Source organism: Salvelinus fontinalis, chromosome 39 (assembly GCF_029448725.1).
Source record: "Salvelinus fontinalis isolate EN_2023a chromosome 39, ASM2944872v1, whole genome shotgun sequence".
Classification (NCBI taxonomy): Eukaryota; Metazoa; Chordata; class Actinopteri; order Salmoniformes; family Salmonidae; genus Salvelinus; species Salvelinus fontinalis.
This window is the reverse complement of record NC_074703.1, coordinates 16,509,402-16,526,290: the sequence shown is the minus strand read 5'-3', so window position 1 is coordinate 16,526,290 and position 16,889 is coordinate 16,509,402. Positions and strand designations below refer to the sequence as shown.

Here is a 16,889-nt window from a genome sequence, read left to right as displayed (position 1 = left end):
TGGTGTGTGTGATATACCATTTTCTAGCTCTAAGTCTACTTTTATCCAATGTAAGAAACACAATTTCACATTTTGCTACATAAGACCGAATCGAGCCGGTAGGTCACATATTTAATTTAGAGTTTGTGTAATACACGTGATTTCCAGTGTTCTGTTTGTAACACTTGGGTTGATGGTAACTAGACTAGAGGCTGTATGTTATGGATTAAACTCATAACTGCTGATATGGTTGACGGCAGACTGGAGGTACAAAGACAGAGGATACACTGATTATTATTGTATTGTGTGAAACACTGTGATTCTGAAGCAGCTGACAAGCCTCTTGGGCTGGTATTTACAGACATTATATCATGATTAGGATACAAGGGTGTTTCCAGAGAAGACCAGTTAGACATGTTCTCTGCTTCTGTGCTGGAGGTCTCTCTCTGTTTAGTAAAACAAATAGATTTTTGATTGACTATCTGCGACTGCTCTTCTCGTTTCTTCACTTGGAACCTTCTATTACATTGCCCCTCCCTCCTTTCAGGTGAGCCTGGATCTCAGTGAGAGAGGAAGGAAATCCTGTCTGTATCCCCAGGCTGAGCACTCACACGCAGAGGGACGATGAGGCTAGGCTGGGTTCGAGGGCTGGCTTCTTTGCTGGCCATGGCCGCTGGAATAATCTACATCACATCCATTAAGCGGGAGGTTCATTCTCATGGGGAAAGACTGCAGAGGGCCCATCAGGATGACTCGGTCAGGGGTCAGGATATGCTCAAGAGGCTGGAGAAGATGGAGGATCACATCGAGAAGCTGGGTGGGTATCAATCTCCTTCATCTAAAAGTGCTGTGAAAAAGTATTGGCCCCCTTTCAGATATTCTCTATTTTTGCATATTTTTGATCCTGAGTGTTATCAGATCTTCAACCAAAACCTAATATTAGATAAAGGGAACCTGAGTTTACAAATAATACAAAAAATGGATACTTGTTTTATTTACTTAATTAAGTTATGCAACACCAAATTCCTGTGTGAAAAAAGAATTACACCTTTACACACAATAACTGGGCTCCCGAGTGGAACAGCATTCTAAGGCACTGCATCTCAGTGCAATTCACTGGTTTGAATCCAAGCTGTATTACATCCGGCCACGGTTGGGATTCCCATAGGGGGGTGCACAATTGGCCCAGTGCCGTCCGGGTTTGGCTGTCATTGTAAATAAGAATTTGTTCTTAATAGACTTGCCTAGTTAAATAAAGGTTAAATAAAATAAATGAGCGTGGACATGAGAAGTGACTTCAGTTCATGTAATGAGAGAGTTAACAACGGTAGTGGAGTGGTCATCACCTCTTAATCAGGGAACAGGAGGGGACTTAGCTGTAAATATAAATAGCAGATACATTCCATTACAGCTGTGTCATCGTAGGTTTGGACAATGAGTTTCTCTATTAAGTTCATTCTCAAAATTCAAGTCAAACACAGACTGTGCATTTCGCCCACTTGATACATCAATGTAGCTCAAGAAAAATTCCTGAATAAAGCCCTGATCATTCACATACCTGATAACTGACAACTGCAAGCAGACTGGTGGCATCATGGGTCCCAGAGCGGTGGGGTAATTTTTACCTCCTGGGGCCTGGAGTTTTTCCTTATATGCTAACCTAACTAGGAAAACTCTGGATCCTATAAAGTATGACAGTGATTAATCAGTTGTAAAAACGTTTTATATGGGCTATGATGGGACCAGTTTTTCCTAATCAGTTCACATGGTTTAAAAAACTCCTGAAACAAACTCCTGGCCCTGGGGGGGATGAAACCCCTGTCAAATTGCAGCTACCTTATATTTGTTCATATAAATTATATTTAGACTAGATTAGGAGGGGGATTTCTTCTACCCAGACACATAGACAACAACTGATAGACAACAGAACTCACAGGGCTGAGCTTGCTTTATGAATGTTTGCCTATGCGACTGTAGGCCTTATAAAACATTTACTCACATCTGTCATCGCTATTACGTTGACTGATTCATTCCAGTTAATAATTTTGGATTAAAAACGTATAGGTAGCCTAGCCAGCCCAATTTGGAATTTAAACTAAATTTTGATCACATTCACATTTTCTCCAGACACACAAACGGACAATAAATACATAACGTTATCAATTAGTTTACGGACAGGGCGCATAGGATGTAACGTTATTCAGCTGCTCTTATTAGTAGCATACAGTTGATCAGACTGAAAAATACTCTCATTTTCATCCCATACAGCATGTCAGATTTCTAATGTTTAGGTGCAACGTTTATGTAATGAGTTTTTGCTTGTGTCTGTGCGGAGTGATTATGTGTTATCATCTTTGCTAAATAAATACCGGAGGATAGTGGTAAGCCTAATGGAGCAAACGCGAAAAAATGTGTTGCGTCAACCTCTCTCTTTTATCTACAATTTAATGGAAGATGCGATGGAAGGTATCAAATCATTCGGAATTGTTTTCGACATCCTAGAAAAGACAGTCGAAAGTTCAATATGTTCAGCAAGTAAAGCGTTGTAATGTGCAATTGCCTCTGCAAGCTCATTGTAGTTGCCCTTGTTGGCGGAACTTTCACCCTCTCGTCGTGTCGTCTATCGATGCAGCTTCTTCCCAGAAGCTTGAATCTGATGTGAGCATTTATATGCTTGTGCTTTTGTTTTGCCGTTTGGCTGAACGATCGATGTTCTTCAGGTCACTGTACCCACCTTTCGACCAAGGCTCAGACTTTCCAAAAAGCAGGTGAAAGGCTCCCTTTTAAACCAGCTATACTTTTGATACCAGGTGGTATTGATGAAAGGCTCCCTGTTAACCAGCAATACGTTTCATACTAGTTGGTATTGATGAAAGGCTCCCTGTTAACCAGCTATTCTTTTGATGCCAGTTGGTATTGATGAAAGGCTCCCTGTTAACCAGCTATACTTTTGATACCAGTTGGTATTGATGAAAGGCTCCCTCTTAACCAGCTGTACTTTTGATACCAGTTGGTATTGATGAAAGGCTCCCTGTTAACCAGCTATTCTTTTGATGCCAGTTGGTATTGATGAAAGGCTCCCTGTTAACCAGCTATACTTTTGATACCAGTTGGTATTGATGAAAGGCTCCCTCTTAACGAGCTGTACTTTTGATACCAGTTGGTATTGATGAAAGGCTCCCTGTTAACCAGCTATACTTTTGATACCAGGTGGTATTGATGAAAGGCTCCCTGTTAACCAGCTGTACTTTTGATACCAGTTGGTATTGATGAAAGGCTCCCTGTTAACCAGCTATACTTTTGATACCAGTTTGGTATTGAACGCCCTCACCTTTTCATCCTTCTTCATGAAACTGATCTCAGGCAGAGGTCAACCCTGGCTTTTAATTTGCACCTTTTCCATGTACCCCAGAGAATGAAAGGGTTTTTAACACATATAACCCCCATAATGCTCTGTGGCACAATTCCACACACTACGTTCATTCTCTGATCCTAATTCTATGATTGGATGGACAACATGTCAGTGTAACAGTATAACTTTACGTCCGTCCCCTCGCCCCGACCCGGGCGCGAACCAGGAACCCTCTGCACACATCAACAACAGTCACCCACGAAGCATCGTTACCGATCGCTCCACAAAAGCCGCGGCCCTTGCAGAGCAAGGGGAACCACTACTTCAAGGTCTCAAAGCGAGTGACGTAACCGATTGAAATGCTATTAGCGCGCACCACCACTAACTAGCCAGCCATTTCACATCCGTTACATCAGTTCATATTGCTAAAGCTTTGATTGGTTGGAGGAAGTCCTCCGGATGTGGTCACGATTACCATGTATGTCTATGGAAGGGGGTGATGCCTAGGTTTTGTATTGAAGTCAATGTAGCCAGAGGAGGACTGAAGCTAGCTGTCCTCCGGCTACACCATGGAGCTACCCCAGAAAGTGCTTTTGAAGATACTTTAGACCTTCATTGCAAAACAGTGTATTTGATTAATTTGAAATTATTTGGTGACATATGAACATATTTAGTAGAGTTTTATCTAAAAAGGATACATTTTTTAATATCTATAATGTTTTTATTTTTATGAAATTTCACTGAGGGGGATGGTCCTCCCCTTCATCCTCTGAGGAGCCTCCACTGGTTCACATACTGTACCTGGACTACAGGCTGCCACTGTTAAACCCTTAATTTAATTGAGAACCAATTTGAGTCTAGCATGAGCCTATATCTAGAGTTGATCCCCCAAATGTTTATTTCACACTTCACAGGGATGATTGTAAAAGGGAATTTGTGACTTGTTCAGGAAACTAGGCGTATATCACACGTCACTAGTTCATAGGAGAGGCATTTGAAAGTAAACATGAATTTTGGCCGAAATGCCTTCTAGAACGTTAACTTTCATGTGCGTTAATAACAGACTTGTATTCCATCCGTAAATACGAATAAAACATTTAAATTACGAGACTAGTTGGTTTAACCACGGAAAAAGACAGAAACTTTCCTGCTAGCCATTATTGGCTGAGATAATGAATGGGCTGGACATTCCGGGAGAGGACTTTGGATTGGTCTGCCATGTAGCATGCTTCTGTCTGTAACATAAACTGCTCAGTATGTGTTGATAGTCATTTTTACCACGCTGTTTTTGAAAGATGCAACGTTAGCCATAGAGAACTACAAAAGTTTTGCTGCTTTTCTCAACAACATTCATGCCCTGAATTTAGCAGGCGCTATCAACAGATCAGTTGGAAAAAGTGATGGGCTACTTTCTGCACACGCCACAGTCAATACGAAACGAAATGACTTGACACAATGCTGGCCAAATAAATGTAGCTACAATCAAAACAGAGTTAAATGGTTCTAGTCTGCCGTGAAGCGTTCATCCATGTATACAAGTTAGTCATGCTACATCTTCAGATATTCTAAGTTTCTAATTTTGTCAAAGTTGTTTTCATTGCAAGTTAAATCATACAGTTAGCTAGCTAGCGAACGTTAGCTTGCTGGATCGCTAGCTAACGTTACGTGTGTGATCTGTGTTGAAATATTATTCAAATCAGAAATCCTTTTGCATTGCTAGTTATAGCTAGCTAACATTGAACCTAGTTGTTAGCTTTAGCTACCTGCAGGTTCATACTACAGGTACGACAATATTTGTATTGGTAGTAACATGAGTTGGGATTGTCCCGGTTCAATGTTTAGCTAGCTAGCTAGTTAGCTAAAAGTTTTTTAAATTGCTTTAAAAATATATATATTTCACCTTTATTTAACCAGGTAGGCCAGTTGAGAACAAGGTGTCATTTACAACTGCGTCCTGGCCAAGATAAAGCAAAGCAGTGCGACAAAAAAAACAACACAGAGTTACACATGGGATAAACAAATGTACAGTCAATTACACAATAGAAAAATCTATGTACAGTGTGTGTGTAACGCTTGTCGTTGGAATGAGAAGAGGAGGACCAATGCGCAGCAAGTATCCATTTCAATAAGAATACTTGAACAATGAACAAAAACAATAAACTGACAAACGATCGCAACAGTTCCGTATGGTGAAACACAGAAAATAACCACCCACAAAACACAAAGGAAAACAGGCTACCTAAATATGGTTCCCAATCAGAGACAATGATAGACAGCTGCCTCTGATTGGGAACCACACCAGACCAAACACATAGAAACAGACAACCTAGACATTGAAAGAGATTTGCGTCAGTTCAAATCTGGTATCAGGACAAAATGTGATTCAGAGTCACCGAATATATTTTAAGTATTTTAATTAAACTCAATCGATAAATGGTAAATGCAATTTTCGTATATACGGGTTCACTGTATCACCACGCAGGGTAAAGCAGGGAACTGACTGAAATAGTATAGACATCTTCTTTTATACTGTGTCAGTGGTAGTTCCAACCTCAGAGTTGGCCTGTCACAGTAGAGGCTTAGCGTGGTTTAGACTTGCTAGCCTATCAGTGGTGCCCAGACACAGTCCTCAGGATTCAAATGTCCGGAATGTTGTTTGTGAAGATTGAACTGATTTGTTGGTTTCTATACATCCCTCAGTTCCTGTTTTCTTGTTATTCAGCATTTTTCCATCTTGTCTCAACCTTGTGGTTTGCACAGTCGACACCCTAGATTAACAACAGCTTTTCTGCAGTCACGCTATGTTTTGTGATTAACATGTCCTACTTCTATAAGGCATATATTTATGTTAAAAGAGAACAAAACCATCCTTCAGAATGACATACAACATAGAATGCCCACCCACATCACACACTGACCAAACAAAACATAGACATACAAAGCAATATATGGTCAGGGCGGGACAGAGATTAGGGGGGTAAGGCAATAAATAGGCTATAGTGGTGAAATAATTACAATTTAGCATTAACACTGGAGTGATAGATGTGTAGATGATGATGTGCAAGTAGAGATATTGGGGTGCAAAAGAGCAAGAAAAATAAATAACAATATGGGGATGAGGAAGTTGTGTGGGCTATTTACAGATGGGCTGTGTACAGGTGCAGTGATCGGTAAGCTGCTCTGACAGCTGATGCTTAACAAGAATGTTGTGGAGTGGTTGAAAAACTAGTTTTAAAGTCGGAAGTTTACATACATTTAGTCATTAAAACTCGTTTTTCAACCACTCCACAAATTTCTTGTTAACAAACTATAGTTTGGCAAGTCGGTTAGGACATCTACTTTGTGCATGACAAATTTCATTTTTCCAACAATTGTTTACAGACAGATTATTTCACTTATAATTCACTGTATCACAATTCCAGTGGGTCAGAAGTTTAAATACACTAAGTTGATTGTGCCTTTAAACAGCTTGGAAAATTCCAGAAAATGATGTCATGGCTTTAGAATCTTCTGATAGGCTAATTGACATCATTTGAGTCAATTGGAGGTGTACCTATGGATGTATTTCAAGGCCTACCTTCAAACTTTGCATGACATCATGGGAAAATCAAAAGAAATCAGCCAAGACCTCCAAAAACAACATTTGTAGACCACAAGTCTGGTTCATCCTTGGGAGCAATTTCCAAATGCCTGAAGTTACCACGTTCATCTGTACAAACAATAGTATGCAAGTATAAACACCATGGGACCAGGCAGCCATAATACCGCTCAGGAAGGAGACGCGTTCTATCTCCTAGAGATGAACGTACTTTGGTGCGAAAAGTGCAAATCATTCCCAGAACAACAGCAAAGGACCTTGTGAAGATGCTGGAGGAAACAGGTACAAAAGTATCTCTATCCACAGTAAAACGAGTCCAATATCGACATAACCTCAAAGGTCGCTCAGCAAGGAAGAAGCCACTGCTCCAAAACCGCCATAAAAAAGCCAGACTACGGTTTGCAACTGCCCATGGAGACACAGATCTTACTTTTTGGAGAAATGTCCTCTGGTCTGATGAGACAAAAATGTAACTGTTTTTCCATAATGACCATTGTTATGTTTGGAGGAAAAAGGGGGAGGCTTGCAAGCCGAATTACACCATCCCAACGGTGAAGCATGGTGTAACGGCTTTCATATTCGTCCTCCTCCACGGACGAGGAGAGGCGAGACGGATCGGACCAATACGCGGAGTGGTTAGTGTTCATAATGATTTAATATAACAAAACTGAACACTGAATTACAAAACAAATAAACGAAGTGCAGAAACCTATACAGTACCGTGTGGTGAAAACACAAACACGGAAACAATCACCCACAAACAAACAGTGTGAACAACCTACCTTAATATGGTTCTCAATCAGAGGAAATGTCAAACACCTTCCCCTAATTGAGAACCATATCAGGCAACACATTGAACCCAACATAGAAACACATAACATAGACTACCCACCCAGCTCACGTCCTGACCAACTAAACAAAGTTAAACAAAGGAAAATAAGGTCAGGAACGTGACACATGGGGGTGGCAGCATCATGTTGTGGGGGTGCTTTGCTGCAGGAGGGACTGTTGCACTTCACAAAATAGATGGCATCATGAGGAGGAAAATCATGTGGATATAATGAAGCAACATCTCAAGACATCAGTCAGGAAGTTAAAGCTTGGTCGCAAATGGGTCTTCCAAATGGACAATGACCCCAAGCATACTTCCAAAGTTGTGGCAAAATGGCGGCAGGACAACAAAGTCAAGGTATTGGAGTGGCCATTCCAAAGCCCTGACCTCACTACCATAGACAATTTTTGGCCAGAACTGAAAAAGCGTGTGTGAGCAAGGAGGCCTACAAACCTGACTCAGTTACACCAGCTCTGTCAGGAAGAATGGGCCAAAATGCAACCAACTTACTGGGGGAAGCTTGTGGAAGGCTACCCGAAACATTTGACCCAAGTTAAACAATTTAAAGGTAATGCTACCAAATGTGAATTGAGTGTATGTAAACTTCTGACCCGCTGGGAATGTGATGAAAGAAATAAAAGCTGAAAAAAATCATTCTCTCTACTATTATTCTGACATTTCATATTCTTTAAATAAAGTGGTGATCCTAACTGACCTAAGACATGGAATTTTTACTATGATTAAATGTCAGGAATTTTGAAAACTGAGTTTAAATGTATTTGGCCAAGGTGTATGTAAACTTCTGACTTCAACTGTATACAGAATGGTGTCGTCTGCGTAGAGTTGGATCAGAGTTTCACCAGCAGCAAGAGCGACATCATTGATATATACAGAGAAAAGAGTCGGCCCGAGAATTGAACCTTGTGGCACCCCCATAGAGACTGCCAGAGGTCCAGACAACAGGCCCTCCAATTTGACACACAGAACCATATCTGAGAAGTAGTTGGTGAACCAGGTGAGTCAGTCACTTGAGAAACCCAGGCTATTGAGTCAGCCGATTAGAATGCGGTGATTGACAGAATGGAAAGCCTTGGCCTGGTCGATGAAGTCGGTTGCACAGTCCTGTCTTTTATCGGTGGTGGTTATGATATCATTTAGGACCTTGAGCGTGGCTGAGGTGCACCCATGACCAGCTTGGAAACCAGATTGCATAGTGGAGAAGGTATGGTGGGATTCGAAATGGTCGGTAATCTGTTTGTTAACTTGGCTTTCGGAGACTTTAGAAAGGCAGGGCAGGATGGACATAGGTGTGTAACAGTTTGGGTCGAGAGTGTGTCCCCTTTGAAGAGGGGGATGGCCGCGGCAGCTTTACAATCTTTAAAGATCTCAGACGATACGAAAGAGAGGTTGAACAGGCTAGTAATAGGGGTTGCAACAATTTAGATGGATAATTTTTGAAAAAGAGGGTCCAGATTGTCTAACCCAGCTGATTTGTAGGGATCCAGATTTTGCAGCTCTTTCAGAACATCAGCCATCTGGATTTGGGTGAAGGAAAATCGGGGGGGGGCTTGGGCAAGTTGCTGTGGGGGGTGCAGAGCTGTTGGCTGGGGTAGGGGTAGGGGTAGCCAGGTGGAAAACATGGCCAGCCGTAGAAAAATGCTTATTGAAATTCTCGATTATCGTAGATTTATTGGTGGTGACACTGTTTCCTAGCCTCAGTGCAGTGGGCAGCTGGGAGGAGGTGCTCTTATTCTCCATGGACTTTACAGTGTCCCAAACCTTTTTGGAATTAGTGCTACAGGATGCAAATTTCTGTTTAAAAAGCTAGCCTTTGCTTTCCAACCTGACTGTGTATATTGGTTCCTGACTTCCCTGAAAAGCTGCATGTTGCGGGGGTTATTCCGTGCTAATTCAGTACACGACAGGATGTTTTTTATGCAGGTCGAGGGCAGTAAAGTCTGGAGTGAACCAAGGGCTATGTCTGCTCTTAGTTCTACATTTTTTGAATGGGGCATGCTTATTTCAGATGATAAGAAAAACACTTTTAAAGAACAACCAGGTGTCCTCTACTGACGGGATGAGGTCAATATCCTTCCAGGATACCCGGGCCAGGTCGATTAGAATGGCCTGCTAGCTGAAGTTTTTTAGGGAGCGTTTGACAGTGATGAGGGGTGGTCGTTTGACCGTGGACCCATAAGGGATGCAGGTCATGGGTCAGTGATCGCTGAGATGCTGGTTGAAGACAGCAGAGGTGTATTTAGAGGACAAGTTGGTCAGGATGATATCTATGAGGGTGCCCATGTTTACGGATTTAGGGCTGAACCTTGTAGGTTCCTTGAAATATGTGTGAGATTGAGGGCATCTAGCTTAGATTGTAGGACGGCCGGGGTGTTAAGCATATCCCAGTTTAGGTCACCTAACAGTACGAACTCTGAAGATAGATGGGGGGGGGGGCAATCAATTCACATTTGGTGTCCAGGGCACAGCTGGGGGCTGAGGAGGGTCTTTAACAAGCGGCAACAGTAAGAGACTTATTTCTGGAAAGGTGGATTTTTAAAAGTAGAAGCTCGAACTGTGTGGGCACAGACCTGGATAGTATGACAGAACTCTGCAGGCTATCTCTGCAGTAGATTGCAACTCCGCCCCCTTTGGCAGTTCTATCTTGATGGAAAATGTTGTAGTTGGGGATGAAAATGTATGAATTTTTGGTGGCCTTCCTAAGCCAAGATTCAGACATGGCTAGGACATCAGGGTTGGCTGAATGTGCTAAAGCAGTGAATGAAACAAACTTAGGGAGGAGGCTTCTGATGTTAACATGCATGAAACCAAGGCTTTTACGGTTACAGAAGTCAACAAATGAGAGTGCCTGGGGAATAGGTGTAGTACTAGGGGCTACAGAGCTTGGGTTAACCTTTACATCACCAGAGGAACAGAGGAGGAGTAGGATAAGGGTACATCTAAATGCTATAAGAACTGGTCATCTAGTGTGTTGGGAACAGAGAATAAAAGGAGCAGATTTCTGGGTGTGGTAGAATAGATTCAGGGCATAATGCACAGACAAGGGTATGGTAGGGTGTGAGAACAGTGGAGGAAACCTAGGCATTGAGTGACAATGAGAGAGGTTGCATCTCTGGAGGCACCAGTTAAGCCCGGTGAGGTCTTCGCATGTGTGGTGGGTGGGACAAAAGAGCTATCTAAGGCATGTTGAGTGGGACTGGGGGCTCTACAGTGAAATAAAACAATAAGAACTAACCGAAAAAGCAGTAGACAAGGCACATTGACATTAGAGAGAGGCATAAAGCAATCACAGGTGTTGATCGGGAGAGCTAAGACAACAACGGGTAAATGGTGATGAATGGGCAGAGAGGGTCAGTTAGGTACACACAGGACCCGAGTTTGAGGCTGGGGTCGACAGATTAACAACATGTTAGTGAACAGTCCAGCAGGCATCAACTGTGTAGCCAAGTGATCATAGGGTCCATTGAGCAGCAATAGGTAAGTCAGGGAGCCATTCGGTAGTCGCTACTATGCTAGGCGAGCGGGAGACACGGCATTCAGAAAGCTAGCGGGCCGGGGCTAGCAGATGGGTCTTGGGCGACATCGCAACGGAAAATCCTGTTGAAGCCACATCGGACGATTACGTCGGCAGACCAGTCGTGATGGATCGGCAGGGCTCGGTGTCGACAATAAAGGGTCCAGGCCAATTGGCAAAAGAGGTATTGTAGCCCAAGAGTTAGCTGGTATACATTCGTCGGCTAGCCGGGAGATGGGCCTAACTCGAGGCAAGCTCAAGGCTATCTTGTTCTTGCTTCAGGACAGAGGCGTTAGCCAGCAATAGCCACTTGGTTGCAGCTAGCTAGCTGCGATGATCCAGTGTAATGGTCCAGAGCTTGCTGCAGGAATCCAGTGACGTGGTAGAGAAAAGCAGTCTGATATGCTTCGATATGCTCTGGGTTGATATCGCGCTGTGGAGACTGGCAGGTATTGACCGAGCTAAAGCTGGCTGGTGTCCGAGCTAAAGGTGAAGACCGCTAGCAGTGGCTAACAATGACTACTAGCTAGTGTCTAGTTAGGTGGCTAGCTGCTGATGGAGGTTCCAGTTAAAAAGTATAAAAAAATCAGATCCGTACCACATTGGGTGAGGCGGGTTGCAGGAAAGTATATTTAGTTCTTAGATGGAAAGTGAGATTAAAATATATACGGGAAAAAACGAGAAAGACTATATACACGGGACAAGACAAACACACGTTCGACTGCTACGCCATCTTGGATTTAACAAGATGTCTAAACATGTCCAAAAAAATTTACATGTCTAAGCAAAAGACTCCATTTTGCCATATGAATGCATGACCCATCAAGATATCCAGGTGATTACGGCCATCTATTGTATTTCATGAACATGTGTACTGTACATGTCTAGACAATAGTGACCCAACCACTTAGCTAGATGTTGCTGGGGGGTGGCTATAGCATTTCCTTCACATGACCCATCAATTTAGGGTGTAAGCGTAATCTAAAAATTACCAAAATGTTTAACATTTTTTTATCTGGAAACTTTTTTTTGTGTTTATCAGAGACGGTAATGTAAAGAACAACATGACCTGCACCAAAGTTAGATTAGGATATAGGCCAAGGACTAGATGAAGTGCATTAGAATCCTTAAAGAGACGGGTGCGGCTAAGGCTTAAGAGGGTGTGAACATTGCTGAACAGGTGTTGGAAAAGAAGAATTGTCTAGTAGATGGACAAGGGCCATTTTCTTCAAAGTTGATCAACTTTCAATGCAGAATTACTTTCTCATTGTTCCTCAACTGCAGTGTATGATATACCATTTTATAGCTCTGAGTCTCTACTTTTATATAATGTAAAAAACACAATAAAACATTTTACAACATAAAACTGAATTGAGGCGGTCGGTCACATTTGTTCTCAATTAAATAAAGGGCTTAAATAAACAAATAAAGGATTAGATCAAATCTATAAAATATGGCCAATAATAATTTTAGAATGTTCTTTAATCCTGCATACTGTTGTATGTTATTCAACATGTGTTACATTTTGATCTACCAACTTCTGTGTGCCAAAATTTGCCACATTGTTTACTTTTACAAATTTACAACAGTTACTTCAAGGTAATCCTCCAAGGCAGAACAAACCTTATTAATCAACTTTTAAAAAATCAAATGCAAACAGTAGTTATGTAAATGAGGTCATAATCTGTGTGTATCAAAAGGAGTGACTTTCATTGATTCTGGCAGCCTTAAACAATCTGAAATACACAGAAACAACCAATTAAAGATAGTTTAATGAAATGCTGTCAATTGTGTCCACAGTAAAGTCAGTCAACAACGGGATCATTCTGAAAGAGGGGCAGGCTGTGAAGGCTACCGAGGTCAAGAAGGAGAGGAAGGTGGTGAAGAAGTTGTACCCCAACTCAGCTCTGTTTACAAGCTGGGGTGATGAGCTCTCAGAGGAGGAGCAGAAAGAGGCAGAGGAGCTGTTTCAGATGTATGGATACAACGCCTTCCTGAGTGACAGACTACCCCTGAACAGGGAACTCCCTGATACTCGCAATCCTATGTAAATCTTTTTCCTCGTCTCTCTGCCACCTCTACACAAAAAAATTATGGATAACTCAAGACTTCTGAATTCTAACCAGTTTGTTCCATTGTGCTCATCCGAGGTCAATTCTATCTCCAGCACTTTTAATGCAATTTGACAAATTACATTGAAATGGCCGAACTTTAAGAGTGAAACAGCAGCTTTGGTGAAGTGACTGAATGATATGAGGTAGACCAAATGTTTTTGTTGTGTATGTCAGGTGTGCTAATCACCAGTATCCCCATGACCTGCCCACCATCAGCGTGGTGTTGATCTACTTGGACGAGGCCCTGTCAATCATCAAGAGAGCTGTCCGCAGCATCATAAACAAGACCCCCCAACGCCTGCTCAAAGACATCATACTGGTGGATGACCACAGCTCCAATGGTTCGCCTAATTTGTTTATGCTCTCCGCTTAGAAACATTTGAAAGTATATTTGATCTCCAGTGTGGCTTTCAACTTTTGTTGTGTACCCATGATTTGCAAGTGTCTGCTTTCCCAGAGGACCTAAAGGAGAAGTTGGATGCCTACATCAGCTTCATCGATGAAGAGCGTCCGGGCCTGTTGAAGAGAGTGAGACACCTGGAGCAGCTCGGTCTCACACAGGCCCGCCTCTCAGGGTGGAGGGAAGCTGAAGGAGACGTGGTGGCCATCTTGGATGCCCACATAGAAGTCCACGTGGGATGGTAGTCTGAATGGTTTATATTATAAAGACACTCAGTGATATTTTTTTGAGAGTCCTTTAACACAATGTTTTCACTCTGTGTTTCTATGAACAGGGCGGAGCCTCTGTTAGCTCGGATAAAGGAGGACCGCACGTTGGTGTTGTCACCGGTGTTTGACAAAGTCCATTTCGATGACTTGACAGTCACACGTTATTGGCCGAGTGCACACGCCTTTGACTGGGCCCTATGGTGTATGTACGAGTCCTTCCGACCTGAGTGGTATGCCTTAAAAGACGAGACACAGCCAGGAAAGTGAGTTGTTTGTGATTTCATCATCGGAGGATAGTCCTGTTTCACAAGTCTGATTGAATAGGCGAAAAGGAAAGCACAGCTTTGGGAGGAAAATCTTACCTAAAATTTACACCGGTATTGTTATTTCGCGTTATCTATTCATTAAAATGAATGTCACATCTCCCATTTTAGAAATGACCATTATGTGTTGTGTATGTTTGCCAGGAGCCCCTCTGTTATGGGCATACTAGTGGTTGATCGCCTGTTCTTTGGGGAAATTGGTGCTCTGGATGGTGGTATGAAGATCTATGGAGGTGAAAATGTTGAACTGGGCATCCGGGTAAGCCCCTCTGCTAGTTTATGAATGAATGTTAGAAATCAAAGCAGACTTGTGTTTGCAGAATTGCTTTCTGTTATTGAGTCGTTCAGTTTGAACAAACCAATCTACGTCCAACATCCAGACACTTCAGTCCATATCTATAAACTCGTACTTGTCTCTTGGTGTTTGGTGTGTCTAGGTGTGGCTGTGTGGTGGAAGTGTCGAGGTCATACCTTGTTCTAAAATAGCCCACATTGAGAGGGCCCATAAACCCTATCTTCCAGACCTGAGCTTTATAATGAAGAGGAATGCTCTGAGAGTGGCTGAGGTCTGGATGGATGAATACAAACATAATGTCAACATCGCCTGGAACCTCCCACTGAAGGTACTGTACACAACAAACCATTCAAAAAGTAGGTTTTGTTCAGCTGCTCCTATGGAATAACAATCATCGCTGTTATCCATGCTTTGTGAATGAAAATAAGTAGACTAGACAGTCACCATTATAAAATGGTCTATTACTCAATGCCATAATAAAGATCATAGGATCTATGTAAAATGATGGCGGTAAGCCATCATCAAGTGGATAATAGGTGGATTGCTCACATAGCCTGTGTTTCTGATTTAGAAACCTTCCTCTTTCTCACCACAGGATCATGGCATAGACATTGGGGATGTTTCAGAGAGGAAGAAGTTGAGAAAGAGTCTGAACTGCAAACCCTTCCAGTGGTATCTGGACAATGTGTATCCAATGTTAGACCCCCTGGGTGACTTGCTTGGTTATGGAGCTGTGAGTGATGCTAAAATGTTTCTGCTGTTCTGGAATTTCCTCATCAACTATGTTTGGTGCATGGCATTCTTTTTTCAATAGGATGCAGGGTCATACATCCAACTCATTAACATGATAGGAATTTGCACTTTTATAACTGTTTAATCTTGGTCCATAAAATCAACAGCTGGTCAATGACCTGAAGATGGATCTCTGTATAGATCAAGGCCCAGTTCCGGGGAACACACCTATTTTACATGAATGCCATTATTTTGATCCACAGGTTTGTAGAATTATTGCTTAGTATTTTAGAATTTAACTAGTGGTATAATATGGTCCATCCAATAGCAGACCTGGGATTCAACCCATACCACAATGCAAAGTACTGTCAATACCACAGATACAGAAAAGTCTAAATATCTATCCTCTCTGTCCAGAACTGTTATTATCGAGCCAGCGGGGAGATCTACATTGGAGGCATCAAGTCTCACAAGTACAACAGTAATCGCTGTCTGATGGACATTGGCACTCGAACCCCAGGACTGTATGAATGCAAGGAGGCCAAGCAGAAGGGATTCCACATGCTCTGGGATTTTCAACAGGTAAGCACTCCAACATGAAATATGGAAATTGATGCCTTTAAACTGTTGGAAACATAGGAGATGTCTTTGACTTTAGTGTGATGTTGTACAGTGCAATGTTTGCTGTGTTTTACAGGGAAAAGCCATCCAGAACAGACAGACAAAGAGATGTCTGGAGATTGCTCCAGGGGAGGACACTTCCTACCAGCTCATCATTCAGGAGTGCAGTGGGCAGCACTGGTTAATACGGAATGTGATAAAAGACTTCTGATACACTGAGATAGTTAGGCCTACTGAACAAGAGACAATACAGTGGGACTATATGAGTTATGCTGCAATCATAAGCACGTGGGAAGGTGGTATTTACATACAATTGGTAAAAATACACTTGAACACCCCTCCAACTGGTAATTACCAGTGGGAAACTCTGGGAAATTACCAGTGGGAAACCTCTGACGTCACCTACTAAGGAAATTACCTTTTTAACAGTATTTTCAATAGTAAAATGCAACAACAAAATATTATTTACACAAAGTTTTTTAACACTATCATTTTTGTACAAACATGATAGCTGTACTTATAGTTTATGGTTGACGCAGCTTGTTGGTCATTAGCCAATCTGAGATTCTCAACGAGTTGAAAGCACGTGAATACATCCAACTGATATTTACGACTTCACAACTGGTAATTACCACCTTCCCACTTCTTTAAGAACACAGTATTGTCATTACGCTTTGAAAAGCCAATCAGTGGTCAGCAGTGAGATGACTGTGTGATCTTAGTGAGCTGCTGGTTGGACAATGGTTTCTTCACAGAATGTGGAATGCTATTGAGCTGTGTTGTCCTTGGTCCTGAATTTAAATGCAGAGAAATAATAAATATGATTCCTGTATTTACGCTCA

The 16,889-nt window shown here is 42.1% G+C and overlaps 1 protein-coding gene across 2 annotated transcripts; it reads left to right on the top strand.

Moving 5' to 3' along the window:
* LOC129838713 (probable polypeptide N-acetylgalactosaminyltransferase 8) lies at positions 1-16,889 on the top strand. 2 transcript variants are annotated; one of them, XM_055905859.1, is made up of 12 exons: positions 1-98; positions 527-796; positions 13,094-13,340; positions 13,582-13,748; positions 13,865-14,048; positions 14,142-14,339; positions 14,544-14,658; positions 14,837-15,022; positions 15,290-15,427; positions 15,594-15,689; positions 15,844-16,008; positions 16,124-16,889. In XM_055905859.1, exons 2-12 carry the CDS (start codon positions 604-606, stop codon positions 16,256-16,258), a joined length of 1,824 nt encoding a protein of 607 aa, XP_055761834.1. In that variant the 5' UTR covers positions 1-98; positions 527-603; the 3' UTR covers positions 16,259-16,889. The 2 variants fall into 2 exon arrangements, with proteins under 2 accessions (XP_055761834.1, XP_055761835.1); XM_055905860.1 differs by lacking the exon at positions 1-98 and having other exon boundaries at positions 395-796.